Source organism: Pogoniulus pusillus, chromosome 37 (genome assembly GCF_015220805.1).
Source record: "Pogoniulus pusillus isolate bPogPus1 chromosome 37, bPogPus1.pri, whole genome shotgun sequence".
Lineage (NCBI taxonomy): Eukaryota > Metazoa > Chordata > Aves > Piciformes > Lybiidae > Pogoniulus > Pogoniulus pusillus.
Genome location: NC_087300.1, coordinates 1,881,151 through 1,901,656, shown reverse-complemented (window position 1 = coordinate 1,901,656; position 20,506 = coordinate 1,881,151). Strand labels below are relative to the sequence as shown.

The window sequence follows — 20,506 nt, the reverse complement described above, 5'->3', positions numbered from 1 at the left end:
GAGTAGCTGAGGAAAGGCAGCCGAGGAGTGACCCTCTGGATCCCTAGAGGAGGTTACAGACAGGTAGGGGACACTTCATCCTTCCAAGGAACAAGCAATAGGACGAGACAAACCAGGTTTAAGTCACCAGGGGAGGTTGAGGCTGAACAGTTTCTTCTACAAAGGGGGTGTCAAACTCTCTGCAGGGTGGTGGAGTCTCCATCCCTGCAGAGGGTTCAAAGCCATGGAGTAGTGCTGGGGGCCATGGCTTAGTGGTGACCAGGCAGTGCTGAGTCAAAGGTTGGACTTCATCTCTTCCCAGCGAAACGATTCTACGAAGCACACAAACCTCTCCAGCAGAGGCTGACAAGGGAGCCAAACCCCTTCACTCTTCCCTTAGATCATTGCTTAGCTCTACTCATCTCCCATTCAGACACTAACCAAAGCCCACACAATCAGCCTGTGGCATGGCTTTAAGACAGCTGCTTTCAAAAGAGTGATTGTCCAAAATCAACAAGCAGAAGAACTCAATTAAATCAGCAATTGTCACATGGCAATCACACAACTACTGCCTGACAGCTCCATTTTACTAAGCCCCATCACATGTACTCAAGAAACGGAGAGATGATGACAAAGAGTGAAAGTTTTTAATTCCTTTATTGATAAATGCTTTCCAGAGTTTCCAAACCGTTCACAGTTACATTCAAACCCACAAAACACTTTCAACCCGAAGGCTTCCAATGTCCTCCCTCAGAAGACACAAATGGTAGCTTTCTCTTCTGACCACAGGGTGGGGGAAAAGCTTGCAAGGCCAAATCTGACTTTTGGGAACCTTAAGAGCTTCAGAGTTGGCTTTCAAAGATCTTCGAGGTTACTTTACAAAATGCAGTAACTATGTGATATGATGCAGGGGATTGAGATCTGCAGGAGAGTGAACAATCTGCAAGCATCTTCAGCTGATGTCTATGAAAGGGCTATTTGGCTTCTGTTGCATCCTAGAGGAAGAAAGGAAGGCAAGTTGCCAGGGCACAGCACACACTGCTCCCAAGCTGGTGAAGTTTAGATGATCAGAGGGCTGCAGCACCTCTCCTGTAAGGACAGGGCTGAGAGAGTTGTTCAGCCTGGAGAAAGGAAGGCTCCAGGGAGACCTTAGAGCAGCCTTCCAGTACCTGAAGGGATCCTAAAGGAAGGCTGGAGAGGGACTTTCCATGAGGGTGTGTGGCAACAGGACATGGGGGAATGGTTTGAAGCTGAGGGGGAGCAGGATTAGACTGGGGCTTAGGAAGTTCTTCATATAGAATGGTTTAGGTTGGAAGGGACCTGAAGGATCATCCAGTTGCAACCCCCTGCCACAGGCAGGGACATCTCCCACTAGAACAGGTAGCTCAAGGCTTCATCCAACCTGGCCTTGAACACCTCCAGGGAGGGATCATCCACATACGAGGGTGGTTAGACTCTGGACAAGTGCTGCACTTGGACCTAGAGGGGGCCTCCAGACTGGCTGCATTCACTGATAGTCACCATTCAGTGTAATTGTGGAAGGCTTTAACTGCAGCTGAGGCCTGAGTCACTCACCAGTTTTCCTGGGTTTAAGAGGTAGCAGCAACCACGCCCACCTTCTGGGCAGCTTCTTTCTTGGCTTGGTGAGCCTGCAACACTGCAACTGCCTCCTCCACCTGGGGGAGGACACAAGTTATCCAGTGAGACTTGCTCTCTTGACCAGAAATTGCCCCAACTCACCCCAAAGGCTCCCACCAAGCCACCCCAGGCACAGCAGCAGGGCAGCTTACCTTGGAGCAGAGGGACTCTGGAGACTCGAGCATGTGCAGCAGCTCTGAGTTGTCAATCTCCAGCAGCATTCCTGTGATCTTCCCTGCAAGGCTGGGGTGCATAGCTTGAATCAGAGGGAACAAACGTTCTCCTGAGGGTAAAAAAAGAGGGCAGAGAGGTGAGCTGCAATAGAAGTCACCTCTGAAGCCTGAGGCTGTTTCCAAAGTAAAATACAACCTGTGAGAACTGGAATTTCACTCACCCAGCATCTGTTTCTGCTCCTGAGGTGGGGCAGCAGCCAGCATGGAGGCTGTTAGAGGTTCCTGTCCCTGCACATGGACTGCAGGCTGAGGTGCCTGTAGAAGGGCAGAGATGAGGGTGCTGAAATAGATGCTGAACTGACTGCTTCTTATTCAGAGAAAACAATAAGAGATCCCTTCCTCAAATGATCTTTAAGTCTGCATCAGACTCCAGTTTCACAGAAGGCCAGATAAGGTGCCTTGGGTTTACAAAAGTGGTTCTTCCAAGTCCTGGAGTGAAAATCCCACACACAGGCACTGTAAAGAGCTTACAAAAACTGGACTGACAGCACAGGTGAGGAGGAGCAGTTTGGGGCTTTTTACAACAGAGGGTTGTGGAAGAAGCAAGCTGCTTTCAGTGATAGCTGAAGTAAGGGTTTGGCAAAGAAGTCAGAGAATGAAAGGGGGGCAAAAGGGGCAAAGCATCCTTGCAGCAAATCTGGGTTACAAAAGGGCTTGCAAGTACCAGACAGATAAACCAGTAAGGTCACCCTGGCAAAGGCACAGCCACCAGATCTTTAAACTCCAGATTCCAAAGCTTGCCTGCGTTGTGAGAGCAGCCGGACTGTAAGAACACTCCAGCTGCAGGCAGAACCTGCTGGGCAGCAGCAGCTGCAGGCCCTTCAGAGGCCAGCTGGGTGGTTACCTGCAGAGGCTGCACGGCCGGGTGCGGGCTGCGGACGCTGGAGGCGTATTTGTAGGGAGGAACCGCGCGGGGAGCTGGGGCGGCCACAGGCGGCCGCGGAGCCAAGGTCTGGGCGGCGGTGCCAACGCCTGCAAGAGAAGAGTCAAACGCCCCTAGGAACATGCAGGCAACTAAACTTCCGCTAGAGGCTCCCAAGACCCATCTGGATGCGTTCCTGTGTGACCTGCCCCAGCTGATCCTGCTCTGGCAGCAGGGTTGGACTGGATGATCTCTGGGGGTCCCTTCCAACCCTCCGCGGCTCTGTGACAAGAGAACTTCAGAGGTGCCACCTGACCTGCACTGCTGAATCCAGACCATGTCCTGCACAGCAGTACTTCTGAAGAACCTGGTCTCCAAAATGCAGCAGGCTACCTTAGGAAGTCTTTCTTCATAAAACTAAACCAGACTCCACATCCTGCACCTCAGGCACCTTTTGGCTATTCAGTGGAATGAGTTTGGACGTTCTGCTTTGATGACAATATCAGAGTTGTTTGGGTTGGAAAAGCCTTCTAAGATCACTGAGTCCAACCATCAACCTAAGACCACTGTAGCCATTAAACAGTGTCCCAGAGTGCCATGTCTTGAACTTCTCCACAGATGGGGACTCCACCACCTCCCTGGGCAGCCTGTTCCTGTTCACTCTTGCAGCAAAGACACTTTTCCCAGTCTCCAACCTAACTCTCCCCAGCACAGTTTTAGGCTATTTCCTCTCATTCTATCACCTGAGACCAGGGAGAAGAGACTGATTCCACCTCTCTCCAACCTCCTTTCAGGGAGCTGTAGACAGCAACAAGGTCTCCCCTCAGCCTTCTGTTCTCCAGACTAAACCACCCCAGTTCCCTCAGCCATTCCTCATAAGACTTGTTCTGTAGGCCCTTCCTCAGCTCTGGTGCTCCTTCCACATCCATAACCTACAGACCCTTTGAGATTTTGGTGTTTTGGGTGGCAAATGTTGCAGAGGTGTAGAGATGAGTTCCAAACCAGTAGCAAACAACCCATCTGGATTTCCACTGCTATGCTGTAGCACCAAGTGTCCCCAGACCTTCACTGCACAGCAAGGAACAGGGAGTATTCAGGTGCTCTCTCTGCCCCTTGCTCCAGGTGGGCTTTGGTTATCCACGTCTGATAACCAGAGTGTTCTCCTTGGTTGTGAAAGAGAAGAGCCTGGGAAGCAGACACCTTACCAACTCTCTGGGCAGCAGCAGGGAGGCCACGAGAGGCTGGAGCATTGCTGGCAGGGGCCAGGTGGCGCAGTGCTGGCCTCGGGCCTGACTGGCGCAAGGCATTTGGCATTCCCTGGAAGCCTGAAGGAAGAAAAGAGAGGAAATCCTCAAATCAGAACCAGCTGGCAAGGCAAGACTGCCAGCTGCAGGCAGGGGGTTGGGGTGGTGGCAAGGAAAGGGAGGCAGGGTTGGAGTGGTGGCAAGGAAAGGGAGGCAGGCACTGTTCCTCTTGGGAAGTACAGCCAAAAGGGCTGCTCAAACCCAACATTTCACTGATACAACCCAAATGCTGTCTCCAGCATCCTCACCTTGAGGTCTTCCCCCTTGTTGCCAGCGTGGGTTGGGTCTCATCTGTGCCATTTGATTGGGTGCATAGTATGTAGGTCTGCTCTGAGCCTGCAGAAAGATCAGATGAGCTCAGAGGCAACATCTAAGTGAACACTCTCTACATCACAGTTTGGCACTTGTTACCAGGACCCTGTTTTGGCAGGGGGTTGGACTCCAATGATCTCTGGAGGTCCCTTTCCAACCCCCAGCGTTCTGTAATTGCAACTCAACACTCAATTCACACGGAGAGGCAGCTGGGAGGTCAGAGTTGACTCCACCTCCTCAGGAGTTCTTTGCTCACCACAGAATTGTTTCGCTTGGAAAAGACTCCTACTATCAAGTCCCACCCTCAATCTAACACCACCATGGCCAACTACATCCTGAATGCCACAACCACACATTTCTTGAACACCTCCAGGCATGGCCACTCCACCACCTCCCTGGACAACCTAATCCCAGTGCCTGAAAGCCTAGGAAAGGCTTAACGAGACGAGTGAGCCATCAAAGCTTTGCCAAGTTAAACCCCCATAAACACCAGCTGGGCTCACCTGGGGCACAGCAGGCATGAAGTAGCCGCCAGCAGCAGGCTGGAACTGGTTGATGATGGTGTTGGCAGGCAGGGCTCTCATGCCAGCGATGCGCTGCATGTACTGGTTGGTCAGGTGAGCCTTGCGCTCCTCCTTCCTCTGCGCCAGCGCCACGTAGAGCGGCTTGGAGCCCACGATGCGTCCGTTCATCTCCGTCACGGCCTTGGTAGCTTCCTCTGGAGATGAAAAGCAGACAAAGCCAAACCCTTTGCTCCGGCCATCTTCCAGCATCACCTGCGGTAGAGAGCAGTCGCCAGTGGAGCAGCGTTCCAAGGGCCCGGCCCAAGAATCCACCTGCAGGTGTCCTACCTGCCTGGAACCCGACCTGGCTGTGGCAGAGGTGTAGGGGCAGGTGTTCAGTGGAGGGAAAGTCACCTGTCTGGATTTGCTCTGCTTTGCTGTCAGCACCGTGTATCCCCAAGGCCCACACTGCACAGCAAGGAATGGGGAAGTTTGGTGCAGCCTCTACATGCAGTGGGGGAAAAGGTCATTTTCTGCTGACTGGGAATCACCTCTGGCACGTTTCCCCAGCTTCCTGCCTCCTCTTTTGATGAGGGAATGAAGCAGTTTAGCAGTTGGATCTCACTAAGACCCAAAGAAACCTCTGTATTGACTAGTCTGGATGTTTTCAGGACCACAGGATGTAAGAACTGCCCTTCAGTCCAATGCCAGGTAACAGTTCCTTCCTCAGCCTTCAAAACACAGATGCCCCCCAAGCCCCACCATACCTTGGCACTCGTTATGGAGCCAAAAGGTGAGAACTCTTTCCTCAGCTTTTCATCATCTATAGTGTCATCTAGGTTTTTAATGTACAGGTTAACACCCTGGAAGGGAGAGAACAACCAGACACTGAGGACATTAAAGAAAACCTCAGGCACATCAACTGCCAGAGCTGGAACTCATCTGAGAACTCTTCATTTAGCATCGTGTTGCCTCCCAAGCACCCACAGCTGAAGGCAATAAATGTTGCAAAGGCGTAGAGACAAGGTCCACTGTGGAGCTTGTCTGGATTTCCTCTGCTTTCCTGTTGCATCCTGTATCTCCAACCCAGCACTGTACTGCAAGGAGTGGCAAAGTTTCAGATGCCATGTCTGGGATGACCCAGTTTGCCCATAAATCAGAGGCACCAGGGCAGGGCTCTGCTGGTTTTTCCACCCCATTTCATAGAACAGTCTGGGCTGGAAAGGACCCCTAGAGGTCATCCCGTCCAGCCCTGCTGCAGTCAGCAGGGATATCCCCACCAGACCAGGTCACTCAGGGCCCCATCAAGCTTCACCCTGAACGTCTCCAGGGAAGAAGTCTCAACTACCTCCTTGGGCAGCCTGTTCCAGTGCTCCAACACCCTCATAGTAAAGAGCTTGTTCCTAATATCCAATCTAAATCTGCTCTTCTCAAGCTTTGAAGGTAAAGGAACCTTTTCAAGTCCTCCTAGACACTTCCACTGCCAAGACTATGCCCTGGTACCTCCTTTGTCCCTAGACACCACAGAGTCACCTTCAGATCTGAACTGCCAGGCTGTGGGACTGACTGGTGCTTAACTTCAGGAGAGGCTCAGCCCATTCACCTGGTAGCGGCTGAGCCTCTCTTGTTTCAGCTGCTCAAACCTGCGCTTCAGCTCCGCCTGCCGCTCCATCTTCTTCTGCGCCCGGCCCACAAACACCAACTTCCCGTTGATGTCCTTCCCATTCATCTCTTCTACTGCCTGGAGAGAAGGTTCAAGAGGAGATTGTCAGCTGCTGAAGCACTATCTGATGTCATCAACAACAGCACTGCCCGGTGGTTGTGCCCTAGTATTCAGCAACACTTCAGTTTGCTTTACGCTATAACCAACCAAGGGTATTTTTCTTCTCTGAAGACACCCAAGCAGCATCAAAGTTGCCCATACCTTGTTAGCATCTTCATGTTTCTCAAAGCTTACAAAGCCAAAGCCCTTGGATTTTCCAGTAGGGTCTGTCATCACTTTAACACTCAGAGTTTTACCTGTTACCAAAGGACAGGGTTAGTAAAATATCACAGAACTATTTCAAGACCATTTAAATCCACAGAATAGCTCCAGGCCCCTCTCTTCCTGCTGGTTAACTTCTGCCTTCTGTCCAACATTTGGCACAACTACTACCCACAGCTCAACTTGAGAGTATCTCTGAAGACAGACTTGGGGGTGTTGATTGCTGAACAGCTCCCCAGGAGCCAGCAGTGCCCTCATGCAGCCCAGAAGGAATGTGGGCAGCAGAGCAAGAGGGGAGATTCTGCACCTATGCTCTGCTGAGACCCCCTCAAATACTGCGTCCAGTTCTGATGTCCCCAGCATGAGGACAGAAAGCTGTTAAAAGAGTTCCAGAGGAGGGCCAGAAACATAATCCAAGGGCTGGTGCACCTCTGCTATGAGGATAGGCTGAGGGAGTTGGGGGTGTGCAGCCTGGAGATGACTTCATGGGGATCTTAGTGCTGCCTTCCAGTACCTGAAGGGTTCCTACAGTGAAAGCTGCAGAGGGACTTTTTTGTGAGGGTGTCTAGAGATAGGACAAGGGGGAATGGTTGGAAGCTGAGGCAAGGCAGGGTTAGACTGGAACTAAAGTTCTTCAGTACCAGGATAAGACTCTGAAATAGGCTGCTCAGGGAGGCTGTGGATGCCTCCTCCCTGGGGGTGTTCAAAGCCAGGCTGGATGAGGCCTTGAGCAGCTGAGTCTAGTTGAGAGGTGTCTCTGCCCATGGTGGGGAGGTTGGAGCAGATGATCTCTAAGATCCCTTCCAACCTGAGCCATTCTGTCAACTTTGTTCCTCAACCACAAAGTGACCCAGGCAAGCTGGCCATGCAGCTCACAGCCTCACTACAAATGTCTCTGTATTTACCATATTTACTGAAGAGCTCTTTTAGTCTTTCATCATCCATATCATCCCCAAAGTTTTTGATATAAACGTTGGTGAATTCTTTGGCCTTGGCTCCCAGCTCAGCCTCTCTCTCTTTACGAGACTTGAATCTCCCAACAAATCTGTAAGGAAGAGGGAAAAATCCCAATAAACAGCTTGTCTGCACCAGCAAAAACCCAGTGTGTGACAAAAACATGAGTGTGTAGTAGGAGCTGAGAATGGGGACAAGAAAGGGTGACAGCAGAAGAGAAGGACAAACAGGTCAGAGACCTGCCCTACAGTGGGGCCCAGGCTGCCCACCCACCCCAGCCCCCTAGCAGAGAGGCAGCAACTCAAGGCTTGGTCAGGGAAACCCACCAGCCCTGAGATGGAGGGGGAGCAGGCCGTGGCTTGGGCAGGGTCACTCACCAGCCCTGTAGTGGAGAGGTAGCAGGCCAAGGCTTGGGGCCAGGAGAACCAGTGCCTTGTGTGTCCCTGTTAATACCCAGCTGCATCACGGTCATGCGCTCGCTGCCGCCGCTGCTGTGACACTCACACTTTGCGGTCGTTGAGCAGCATGCCGTTCATCTTCTCGATGGCCCTGTCTGCCGCCTCCTGCGTCTCAAAGTGCACGAAGGCGTAGCCCTTCGAGCCATTCTCATCACACACCACCTGGGCACGGGGGGAAACAAAGCTGTCAGCTCTGCCCAGGGCACTCTCTCTGTCGCGCTCAGACACGAGAAACGGTGCCGAGGGGCAGCACTCGGGGAGGTGCCAGCTGTGCATCAAACCTGCCGGTGCCTCGGCAGACATGCAGGGTGACATCAAAACTGCTGTTGCCCCAGCAAGTGTTCAGAGTGACATCAAGCCTGATGTCAGCTTAGCATATGCAAGGACATCAAACCTACTGTCTCCTCAGCAAGTGTTGAGTGACATCAAGCTTGGTGTCACCTTAACAGATATGCAGACATCAAACCTGATGTTACCTCAGCAAGTGTTCAGAGTGACATCAAACCTGATGTCACCTCAACAAATGCTCAGTGACACCTAGCCTGCTGTCACCTCAGCAAGTGCTCAGACTGACATCAAACCTGATGTCACCTCAGCAAATGCTCAGAGTGACACCAAACCTGTTGTCACCCTGGCAGATGTACAGAGCGACATCAAACCTGATGTCACCTCAGCAACTGCTCAGTGACACCAAACCTGATGTCACTCCAGCAAACCCTGACCTCTGGGTGAACTCTGCCTCTTGAAGGCTCCACTCCTCCCACCACAGCTGCAGCAGAACTGGCCAAGGGAGCCACCTCTTACCTTGCAGGACAGAATATTCCCGAACGCTGAGAAGGTGTCATAAAGTGCTTTGTTGTCAATGGACTTGTCCAGGTTCTTGATGAAGACGTTGCCGACCCCTGACTTCCTCAGAGAGGGGTCCCTCTGAGACCACATGATGCGAATGGGCTTCCCTTTGATCACGTCAAAGTTCATGGTGTCCAGAGCACGCTCGGCTGCAAGAGAAGGGCACAGCAGTGCGCTGTGAAAGAGTGAAGGTTTCCATCGGGTGCCTGCTGGTGTCCTCTGGGTTACACTCAGCTCAGGGAAGCACTCGGAGGTGTGGGAGGCATCGTGGGCAGCTAAACCCAGTGACTCTGTAACTTGCAAGAATGGGTTGGAAGAGACCTCCAAAGGTCATCCAGTCCAACCCCCTGCACTCAGCAGGGACAGCCTCCACTAGAGCAAGTTGGTCAGAACCCTGTCAAGCCTCACTTTGAAAGTCTGCAGGGATGGGCCCTCAGCTACCTCTCTGGGCAACCTGCTGCAGTGTTCCAGCATCCTCCTCGTGCAGAACTTGTTCCTCACATCCAGTCTAAATCTGCCCTGCTCTCTTTTTAAACTGCTGCCCCTGGTCTTGTCACTGCAGGCCTCTGGAAACAGTCCCTCTGCAGCCTTCCAGTAGCCCCCTTCAGGAAGGCTGCTATTAGGTGACTCTGGAGCCACCCAGCACACAAATAACTCCCTGAGACTTAAGAGGTTAACAAAAAGAAGCTTTGCTTTTAAATTCAGCAGTGGCAGAGCTTTTCCTTGGCCTCACAAAGACTTTCTTTTTTAAAAGAGAGCACCACAACACCATTTTTCTTTGAAGAAAGTAGTAAGAAAGTACTTCTGGCTGTGGTTTAGTGGTCACAGAGGCGTTGGGTATGAGGACTTAATAATCCAACCATAACGATATTGCGATTCAGTCAGTGCCTTGCCTTGGTGGCATCAGTCAATGCCTTGGTATCCCTGTTCCAAGAGCAGTCTTTGCAGACATGTTTAATGTATTACAGCCTTCACAGGCTATTGACATGGACATTAATCTGTTCACGAATGCAAAATGAAGATCAAAATGCCTGGAGTTTGTTACTGACATTCTTAATTATCACAAAGGCAAATTGCTCCATCTGAAGAAGGGAAAGAAATACAGCAAACCTAGGGTTAAAAAAGGGAAGTACCCAAAGCAACTGTTGGGTTGGTTTGGTTTTGGTGAAGCTCAGCTGCAGCCACACTCATTTCTATTAAGAGAAAAGGATCATCTCCCTGGCAGGTCAGGCCAAATGTGCACAAACACGTGGCTGGCTGGGGAGGAGACATGAGTCAGCCTCTCTGACTTAGCCAAAAAAGATGATTCCCTAATTGCTCAATGTAAAGACAACAGCAAATGTGGCCAAAACTCTGGAAAAAGAAAGTCCCTAAAGTCCATCTGATTAGGTGGGAAGTTTTTATCTCCACTCCAAGCCCCCATCCCTGTCATTCTAACCCACACTGAACCCCTCCCTCCACAGTTCTATTTCTGCTGCCTCCTGCTATATTAAAAGGATCATTACATACACACATTGGGATCCTGTTCATAAAACCAAGATGCTTGGGACTCTTCTGTGCCAGAAAACACTCCCAGCATGGTATGAGCAGAGAAAACAGAAAGACTGTTAATTCCCAGCATGAAGCAAGGAAAGAGAGGGATAGGCATGTATTAAAATCAAGGAATATTAATAGGGCAGAACCTGAGTTTTCCCAATTGGTTTGGCTTAGTTCCTCCAGGCCACTTTCACCCAGTGCTAGTTGCTGAGTAGATTTCAGGAGCAGTAAATTCAAGGAAAGGGCCAGTTCCAACTTTTTTTTTTTAACCATGTGACTCTGCTGGTGCAGCCAGAGGAGCTGCTCAGCATTTCACAGAACTACCTCTAGGAACTACAAGCTTGCCTGCAAGAGGCTCCTGCACTCCCAAAGTTAGGTTCAAGCACTGTGTGAAAGTGTCTCAGAACTTTCCATGTGCTTTGAAATGTGGAGTTTTGATGTTGTTGCTTTTTGACTTGAACTGCTGCCATGGCTATTTTCCCCAGTCCTTCACACACACCCAGCTGGGAAAGAAAGAAGCTCTGCTGGATTTCATTCCTGAAGTAGACAAGCTTCCAAAAACCTCAAAGTTATACTTGCCAGGAGACTTAATTCTGTTCAAAGGTGTTAAAAGCAATCAACTGCCCTGCTAAAATGATTCCTCAGCTCCTCCTCTGCAACCCAGGTTCTCCCTGCAGTCCATTCCTAGTAGGCACTTCAGCAGGCAACTTGGTGCAGCTTGTCAAATTTGGCAGTGTTTATTAATAGCAGGGAGAGGTCCTCCAGAAGTATGTGTTGGCAAGGACACAAACCTGCCGTATATAACCATTTGCAGCAGAAGCAGAGCTCCTGCTGAAAGGTGACAAGCAGATGCAGCAGGAGCAGGCACCCAGAGGGAGCTGTGAAACACACTCTGCAGCAGCTACCAAGACACAAACTAGCTGTGAACTTGCTCCCAGTTCTTTCAAGCTTCCCAAGCAGATACTTTAAAGCAGATACTATTGCACTGTTCAGTAGCTTGCTGGTATTCCACTCTGTTATTACACTCTGCTTGCAATTCAGACACTTCTTGCAAGCACTGGGTAAAAGCAAGCTGCCCCAGGTGGATTGCCTGGTTTGAGGAATGGCTGCCATACCCAGGGGTGGAAATGCAATCAACATTACACCAGGACCTAAGAGAACTTGTAAAGGATCAGCATGAGTGATGTGAATGACTCAGAGTAAGCACATCTGATTCATTTCCTTAATCTGAGCAAACACCTTCTCGTTTTCTTCTGTTGAAGCCACAAAGCTTCAGCCATTTCAGTTCCTGTATCTGTTTCTCTCCCACTGGTTCCTGTCACCCTTCCAGTAGACTCAACTCACATAACATTATACACTCTTAACCCCTTCCAGGCTTCCTTTTCATTTCTCTTCCATAGCCATCTAGATGGGGAAAGCTGATGAACACTCCTTGCCTCAGGCCTCGAAGTAATTAATCTCCCTTACAGGCTCCCTGATGCTAATCCCAGCATTGTATTAGCTCTGCAACATGAAGAGAGGTATGAGCAGCACAAAGGCTTAGATAACCACAGGCAGACAGCAAGATTTACCCATGAGGAACTTTGCACAATGAGTCCTATCCTGCAAAGGTGGCTGCTCTGCAAGCCTCTGAGCTCTCCTTTAAGTCACTAAGCAAAAGAGACCAAATAACCACAGCACCCAGCACAAATGGAAGCACTTCTGAAAGAGAGACTTAAACCCCTTGATTGCTGAAGTCAGAACAAAATCCTGTTGGCAGTGAGGCATGTCTAACTTTTAACCTGACACCTGCACTTAGCTACACAGCTCTACTCTTACAGTCTCTTTAAGGAAAATAAAAAAGCCCAAAGTTTATCAATGCTTTCCTAAACCTTTCTTCAGACACTGCTGTAATCCCAGCTCTGAGCTCCTTCTTGGCTTGGGAAATCTTCTGTTTGCTCTGTACTTGCGGAACATTTTCTCCATAGCCACATTCAAGTTTCTCTGCTTCATTGTCTGAGCTGTCCTGTCACGACTGTCAACATTATGAAATCTTGGAATGCAATTAAACTGCATGAGGAACACAGGAAAAAAAGGAAATTCAGCTTTTCTTCCCATTTAATTGAGTTTAGTTTGTTTACTTTCTTCACTGTCGCAAAGGATAAATATTCACAACCACAGCTGAGCCTGAGCTAGCCAGAACATGAAGCATTTCCTTAATTTGCCTATCAGAGTGTGACAGACTCATTGGTTATTATCCCAAACTGGAGACAGCAGAGCTTGTTTTCACTAAAAATCACCTCTCTGCTTAGACTAGCAGCGAGACAACACACACCCAGAAAGCAGCTCCTGCCAGGGGCAAGCACACTCCATCAGCTCACAAAAGTGTAAAGAAAACTGCAAGTTTTGAGGCAGTTTGGACACAGATTTGGAAGTACAAAGCACATTCATGGTGTGACAGTGAGGGTGGTGAGGCACTGGAACAGGTTGCCCCCTTGGTCACAGATGCTCCCTCCCTAGAGGTGTTCAAGACCAGGCTGGATGAGGTTTTGAGCAACTTGGTCTAGCAAAAGGTGTTGCTATCCATAGCATGCGGGTTGCAACTGGATGATCTTCAAGGCTTCTTCCAACCTAATCCATTCTATGAAGTCCAAATGCATTCCTGACTACCAATTCCTGGAAAAAAGCCCACAGATTCCTTCTCCTATTGGAAAGCCCTCATGCAAGGCACCTCCAAAACAATCCCCATTTCTGCACCGGGCACTGAAAATTCTGTACTCCATGTTGAAGCCTGTTTTGGAGAGACCACAACACAGCACCACCAGGCTCACCTCTCCAGAATCCTGTTGTGCTGCATCACATGTAGTACAGCAGCTGAGGATTTTATGCCAAGACATGCTGCAGAGGGAAGCAGAAGCATCTCAGATGAGATCTCTTTATGAGGGCAGGAAGAGTTTGCCTATTTCTCCTTCTCAATATTAACTCAATGATGAGGTTTAAACCACTTGACCTTCTAAGACCTACTGGTAATAAGACACCGCTTTGTCAGAGTATCACTTCAAGTGCTGGGACTTCCTAAAATGTCTGCTGCCTCACCAGGAGGCCAGAATGATGCAACCTCCCTTCAAACTCCTGCCTGTTTATCACCGTAAGAGATTGTCAGGAAGTGTATTGGAAGGCCACTTCCCATCTGTGTCAGAAGCAGAACCTGTTTCCCGCTAAAGCAAGCAGATGGGACAAGCCACACTTCCCTTTTAACATCACAACTAAACAGATCTCCCCTACTTTAAGAGTGCTTTATCCTTTGCACACTTCCCTCCTCAGCATTTATCTAACCTGAGCTACAAGTTCCTTCCTGGCTTTCTTGCTGCTGCTTGTTTTTATTTCTCTGATCCTGCAAAATTGAGATCATAGCTTAGACAAAAAGCAGGCGAGCCCTGGTTAGCCTGCACAGGGTGGTTCTGCAAGAGGAACCTGGAGCAGAAAGGTTCATCAGAGCAGGAGAGGAGCATGTGTCTGTGCAGGCTCTGAGGTTGAAGAAAACAGACTTCTGAGAGTATTATGAATGATAAACGATGCACAGGGGGGCAAGGCAGATTTTTACCAAGAGGAAGGAGGAGAACTGCCTGATCTGCTCAGTCCACGTCCTAAGGAGTGCATGCAGAAGGCAGTCTGACCTGGAAGAGGGTGCAAGCTAGTACTGCACCTCCTCATAACAGACCACACAAACCCTAAACATTTCCAGCCAACAGATTAATCCCAGAGACTCTGCTGGCTTGCAGGAATCCTATTTTGTCACCACATTTGTTTTCTACACACTTTGATCCAGAGTCAGTATAATTACCTTGTGCAAAGGCATCACTCTGCTGTCTGCAACAGTGTCAAGAAGGAAAATCTAAAGGGAAGTTCATTTGCTGCTATGGAGAATGGATTCTGAATTCAAGTGTCTGCTCTCATCTATCCTTTGAATGACTCTGTCACATGTAGATAACTGCTAGATCACAGCACAGCACAATGAACTCACACCAGGAAACAAGCAAAGGCTCTGGAAACTAGGGCAGAAAATGCTGACCCATTTTTCTTCCAGAAAAGGCGTGATCCAAAATGACCTCTTCTGTCTCATCTTTCACATGTTACTGCTGCTTCAGCTCTGGAATTGAGCAGGAACCACATTAAAACATGAAGGAAAGAAAATAGTCTGGTTAGGAGCACATCAGTCTGGTTTCCCATGCCTTGAACACTCATTTTCTTTCCTATTAACACAAAAATAGCACTTCCCAGACTGGGAAACCCATCCAGCTGCCTGCACAACCACAGCAGCCTGCAGCCCACCAGCTTAATCTGGAGGAGGTGTGCAGCCAGAGGCTCACCCAAACTGAACATTCAACCTGGGCTGCCTACTCTGAACTTCTGCCAGGACTGACTGCACACAGAGCCACACAGATAGCCCAAACCTATGAGAACAAAGGAGAACACCATGCAGATTATTCTGTTATGCAAGGAACAAAAGTCTTCAAAGTTTAATACCAGGAGCAGGACAAATGGGTCCATTTATCAGAGATGTTACCAAGATAATCATAGAATAATTACACAATGTCAGGGGCTGGAAGGGACCTCCAAAGCTCAGACAGTCCAAGCCCCCTGCCACAGCAGGATTTCCTATGCCAGATCACACAGGAACACACCCAAGCTGCTTCTGAATACCTCCAGAGAGGGAGACTCCATAACTCCCCTCGGGCAGCCTGTTCCAGGGTTCGGTCACCCTCACAGTGAAAAAAAAAACTCCTCACGTTTAAATGAAACTTCCTATGCCTCAGCTTCCACCCACTGCCCCTTGGCCTGTCACTGGGCATCACCGAGAAGCTGTGCAGAGTATTTTGGACAGAAAGCTGTAAAAAAAATACATATTCCTGTTTCACAAGCCCTAGAAGGGGTGCACTTAGCCTGCACCTAACATATGGCAGCACACAGCAAGAGCAGAGAGGCTTTAGTAGGAAGAAAAAAGCTGGACATGTGCTTGAATATGTCACTTACCATCTGCTGGCTGCTGGAAGTTGACGTAGGCATAGCCGAGGGACCGGCGAGTGATCATATCCCTGCAGACCCGAATGGAAAGCACCGGCCCAGCAGGGCTGAACTTCTCATAGAGCATGGCCTCGGTGACATCGGGGTGCAGGTCACCCACGTACAGCGATGCCATCGGGTAGCTGCTGGCAGCCGCGTTCATCTTCTACCCGAACACGTGCTGGCACCCGAAACTAGGAGGGGGTTTGTTCTTGGGGGTTAGGTCGGGCTTTAAAAAAAATATATTTAAACTGAGAGCGCAAGGGGGAAAAAAAACAACAACCTCAAAACCTTGTTTAAAAGCCTCACTAAGGAGGGGGCTGCAGAAACGGCTGGAAAGGGACTGGCAGGAGGCTGGTCGGGGGGCACCGCGGGAGGGCTGCGAGCCGCACCAGGCCCCGGGACAGAGGGAGGCTGAAGGAGGAGGTTAAGGCCTGAAACCAGAGGGGGGAAAAAACCCCAAAACAAACCCAAAATCCCAAAGTTAAGGCTCCGAGAGAGGGGGGCCTGCGACTGGAAGCCACAATTCAGACGCCGGCTCTCAGTTTCTCAGCGTGTCGGAGGGAATAAAAACCCCTCCCCGACCGCCCTAAAGCCACGTCCCGGATTTGGCTTGAAGAGCCGAATTCAGCCCCAGCTCTCCTGAGCGGAGGCCGAGCGGTTCTCTGAGGTAAAAGACAACAATAAATCCAACTAGGGGGGGAAATCCTCTCAGGAGCAGAGATTTCTACCAGCCTGCCTTTGAAAATTAACTCTTCCGTGCTAAGCTGATCGCTTATAGATAAACCAGATCGGCTCCGGCGGGGCAATAAATAACAGGCGGCGGCGGCCAAGCGCCGAGAGGGGCGGCGGGGGCTGCCCGGAGGGAACGGGCCGGAGCCGCTCTCACCCGGCTCCCCCCACGCCTATCTCCTGCCCTCCCTGCCCCACAGTCCCGGCCCAGGGCAGCGCTGGGCCCGACACCGACTCACGCGTAGCGGCCCGGCGAGCGGAGAGAAGGCGGCGGGCGGCGGGCGCCCCTTTATAGCCGCCGCGGCGGCGTGAGCGGGCCGCCGTGCCGCGGAGAGGAGGCGGCCAGGCCCGCCGGGGAGCGACCCCCGCCGACCGCCGCGCCGCCGCCGCCGCCCGCCACAGCGACCCCAGCGGCGGGGAGGACCAACGCCTGCGCTCCCGGCTGAGGAGAGGCGGGGCGGGGCGGGGCGGAGCCAGCCCGGGCAGAGGGGCGCCCGCCCCCGGCCGCCATTTTGGGGTCGCGGGTTGACGACCCTCGTGGGGAAGATGGCGGCGTCGGCCCCTCAGGGTGGCCTTGGCGTCGTCCTGAGCACCTGTTGTGTGCAGCAGGAGCGGGGCAGGGACTGTCCCCGCAGTGAGACCTGCTTTTCCTCAGGCTGCCCAACGTGGGATCACAGAATCAAGCAGGTTGGAAGAGTCCTCCAAGCTCAGGCAGTCCGACCCTATCCCATACAAACCCAGCCCTGCCCAACCATGGCACTCAGTGCCCCAGCCAGGCTTGGCTGCAACACCTCCAGCCACAGCCACTCCACCACCTCCCTGGGCAGCCCATTCCAATGCCAATCACTCTCTCTGACAACAACTTCCTCCTCACATCCAGCCTGACCCTGCCCTGGCACAGCTTCAGGCTGTGTCCCTTCTTCTGCCCCTGGCTGCCTGGCAGCAGAGCCCAACCCCACCTGGCTACAGCCTGGCTGGGCGCTAGGTTGGACTGGCTGAGCTTGGGGGGTCTCTTCCAACCTGCTTGATTCTATGACTCCAGTAAGTGTGAGCCCCTGCAGCGGCCCCGGCGCTGTGCCAGGTCACACCATGGACTGCCCTGGAGCAGGACCAAGGTTCCTGGGCATCCTCCCCCGGGGGAGCAGGCTGCCAGTCCCTCCTAGCAGGGCGAAGGCTGAACAGCTCTGAATGCTGCTGGAAAGCAAGAGAGGGACTCGCTGAGCCTGCAGAGGCTGCTGGCTGCTCTGCTGGGGCTTTCGGCTTCTGTGTTCTGTTGCTTTGGATTGGCTGTTAGAGGTGGGCTGCGATGCCTCCCCACTTTGTGCCAGCAGAGTAACGGAGAGCAGCTCTGCAGTGTGAGGGTGGAACAGGCTGCCCAGGGGGGCTGTGGCTGCCTCCTCCCTGGGAGTGTTCAAGGCCAGGTTGGATGAGGCCTTGGGCAGCTGAGTCTAGTTAAGAGGTGTCCCTGCCCATGGCAAGGAGGTTGGAGTGGATGAGCTCTGAGGTCCCTTCCAACTTCATAGAATCTTAAAATCATGGAATCAAGCAGGCTGGAAGAGAGCTCCAAGCTCAGCCAGCCCAACCTAGCACCCAGCCCTGCCCAACCAACCAGACCATGGCACTAAGTGCCCCAGCCAGGCTTGGCTTCAACACCTCCAGGCACAGCAACTCCACCACCTCCCTGGGCAGCCCATTCCAATGCCAGTCACTCTCTCTGACAACAACTTCCTCCTAACATCCAGCCTCAACCTCCCCTAGCACAACTTTCTGTGATTCTGTGGTTGGACCCAATGATTTTGGAGGTCTTTTCCAACCCAAACAATTCCATGATTCTGTACTCTTGACAGTCCATCACCATGGGAAGTGATCTGCTGCAGAGCAGCCCAGTGGAGAGGGACCTGGGAGTGCTGCTGGAGAACATCCATGGCACAGCAATGTGCCTTGTGCCCAAGACGGCAAACAGGATCCTGGGGAGTATTAGGAAGAGTGTATCCAGCAGATCAAGGGAGGTTCTCCTCCCCCTCTATTCTTCCCTGCTGAGACCTCATCTTGAGCACTGCCTTCAGTTTTGGGCACCCCAGCTGCAGATGGACAGGGATCTGCTGGCAAAGGTCCAGTGGAGGGCTATGAGGATGATGAGGGGAGTGGAGCACTGCCTGGTGAGGAGAGGCTGAGGGCCCTGGGGCTGCTTAGTCTGGAGAAGAGAAGACTGAGAGGGGATTGAATCAATGTCTGTAACTATCTGAGGGCTGGGGGTCAGGAGGGGGGGGACAGGCTCTGCTCACTGCTCCCTGGGACAGGACAAGGAGCAGTGGATGGAAGCTGCAGCACAGGAGGTTCCAGCTCAGCACAAGGGAGAACTTCTTGACTTTAGGGATCACAGAGCCTGGCACAGGCTGCCCAGAGAGGTTGTGGAGTCTCCTTCCCTGGAGCCTTCCCAGGCCTGCCTGGATGTGTTCCTGTGTGCCCTGAGCTGGATGCTATGGTGCTGCTCTGGCAGGGGCGGTGCACTCGATGAGCTCTTTGGGTCCCTTACAACCCCTGACATCCTCTGCTCCTGTGTTCCCCATCGGTGATGGAGATGTGAGACCCTCACCCAGAGACCTCCCCAGCTGCTCTGCTGCTGTGCTTCTGAGCGGTCCCTCAGCCACTGGTGGCCGGCATTAAAGACGATTCATTTCTCAGCACGGGTGACAAGTGCTCGGCCAAGCGCTGCCCCTGGCTTTGGGTTCCTCCTCCTCAGCGCTGGGCTCTTACCAGCAGAGGGCAGGTCGGGATTGCACCAGGAGCAGCGAACCCGGCAGCAGCGCAGGCACCCAGGGCAAGCAGCCGCAGCAGAACCAAGCAACGCTCCTCAGGCAGAGGAATTTGGGAGAACAGGACCCACTGAGCACCTGCTGCTAGCAAACTTCCCACCGCCTGGCGAGGGCAACTGCTTCCCTGCGAGGAGCAGGTGAAGGCTTGTTCAGCAGGACCCCGCTTGGTCTGCCAGAGCCTTAGCACCGCTGCCTGGCACCTAGCAGCCCCAAGCCAGCCTGTGCCCAACGCAGCCCACACCTTCCCCCAAGCCTCCTCCTTGTGGTTTTGTTTCTGCCCGAAGAGCAAGGATAAAGAAAGTGTGCGGAGGGCCAGGGGATTTCCCCTACAGGGCAGATCAAAAGTTGCCAGGAGAAGTTTAGGAGAAAGAAAACCTTGGGAATAAAAAACCAACCAAAACACCACAAACCGAAGGTGCAATCCGGAGCTGCTGCTTTGCTGCCCACGCCTGACCCCGGTGCTCTCCCACCCTCCCCAGCTCCTGTTTGATCAGCAGAGATCAGGAAGCAGGGCTCAGCTTTCCCCCCCCCCCCCTTCTTTCTTCCCCATTGTCTGTGTTTTGTTTCAGCAGTGCAGCCTGCAGGCTTGGTTTGTTTTCTGCCTCCCACAGAGGGCCAGTTGCTTCTCCTGGCGCTTTGGCCAAGGCCACAGCAGATCACTGAGCTCCCATCGCTGCCTCCAGCCGGGTCGGGGCAGCCCAGGCACCAGTGGGATGAAGAATCCATCATCAATAGCCCCATTATTGCTCTTGAAGTTTCTCTCTCTGATTCCAGATGGATGCTGCCTTACCCCCATCGCAGCTGCAGCTGCTCCCTTCCAGCGATTCCCAGCGCAGCACTTAAGGCGAGGGATTTATGGGCGGTTTTGAAAGGCATTTTGGAGTGAGGAGGAGTTATGGGAAAGGAAGTCGAATTCCCACCATTCCCCAGAAAATTCTCCCGGCATCACTCACGAGGAGGATCATTTACTGGTCCTATCCTGAAAACAGAGGCGAGCCCTCAGCTGTGGCTCTTTGTTTAGTGCCAAGCGTTTCCCGGCAGTGAGATGCAGCAGAGGCTGTTCTGGTGCTGCTTGCACAGACTCGGGAGGCTTGAGGCAAGCCCTTGGCATCTGGCTGCTGGTCCTGATTCGTTCCCTGACATTTTTGAGGACACTGGGTGGCTAAAGGAAATGATTTGTTCTCTAGCCACGGATTAGTGCCAGTCAGGGCAGGCACTGCTGATTTTAACTTCCCAAGTCGCTTGCGAAAGTCATGGGACCAAAGCTACCACCAAGAGCAGTGCCAATGAAAACCACCCGCAG

At 52.0% G+C, this 20,506-nt stretch overlaps 1 protein-coding gene and 3 non-coding genes across 5 annotated transcripts; all 4 read right to left on the bottom strand.

Annotated features, from left to right (window-relative positions):
• Positions 1-617: 617 nt before the first annotated feature.
• PABPC4 (poly(A) binding protein cytoplasmic 4) lies at positions 618-16,742 on the bottom strand. Of its 2 annotated transcripts, XM_064172712.1 has the most exons (15): positions 15,626-16,733; positions 9,032-9,225; positions 8,274-8,389; positions 7,721-7,860; positions 6,756-6,850; positions 6,435-6,572; positions 5,599-5,694; positions 4,832-5,104; positions 4,265-4,352; positions 3,918-4,037; positions 2,695-2,822; positions 2,012-2,105; positions 1,770-1,900; positions 1,555-1,655; positions 618-974 (listed from the first exon to the last, which is right to left on the bottom strand). In XM_064172712.1, the coding sequence occupies exons 1-14, from the start codon at positions 15,816-15,818 to the stop codon at positions 1,569-1,571; spliced, it is 1,893 nt and encodes a 630-aa protein (XP_064028782.1). In that variant the 5' UTR covers positions 15,819-16,733; the 3' UTR covers positions 618-974; positions 1,555-1,568. The 2 variants fall into 2 exon arrangements, with proteins under 2 accessions (XP_064028782.1, XP_064028783.1); XM_064172713.1 differs by lacking the exons at positions 618-974; positions 1,555-1,655; positions 1,770-1,900; ... (2 more) ...; positions 3,918-4,037; positions 4,265-4,352 and having other exon boundaries at positions 4,932-5,046; positions 15,626-16,742.
• Positions 3,681-3,813, bottom strand: LOC135191015 (small nucleolar RNA SNORA55). Its single transcript, XR_010308706.1, has one exon. It is a non-coding gene; the product is annotated as a small nucleolar RNA SNORA55 (small nucleolar RNA).
• Positions 5,198-5,330, bottom strand: LOC135191018 (small nucleolar RNA SNORA55). Its single transcript, XR_010308708.1, has one exon. It is a non-coding gene; the product is annotated as a small nucleolar RNA SNORA55 (small nucleolar RNA).
• LOC135191017 (small nucleolar RNA SNORA55) lies at positions 5,832-5,956 on the bottom strand. Its single transcript, XR_010308707.1, has one exon. It is a non-coding gene; the product is annotated as a small nucleolar RNA SNORA55 (small nucleolar RNA).
• Positions 16,743-20,506: the final 3,764 nt, after the last annotated feature.

What these genes read in the sequence shown, in the direction of transcription:
- PABPC4 (XM_064172712.1), bottom strand. Translation starts at nt 15,818, where the DNA reads ATGAACGCGGCTGCCAGCAGCTACCCGATGGCATCGCTGTACGTGGGT. An exon ending in GCTCCATAACGAGTGCCAAG is followed by an intron (nt 5,105 to 5,598) that starts GTATGGTGGGGC and finishes TCTCTACCGCAG; the next exon opens with GTGATGCTGGAAGATGGCCG. An exon ending in GGAGCAGAAACAGATGCTGG is followed by an intron (nt 1,901 to 2,011) that starts GTGAGTGAAATT and finishes TTTTACCCTCAG; the next exon opens with GAGAACGTTTGTTCCCTCTG.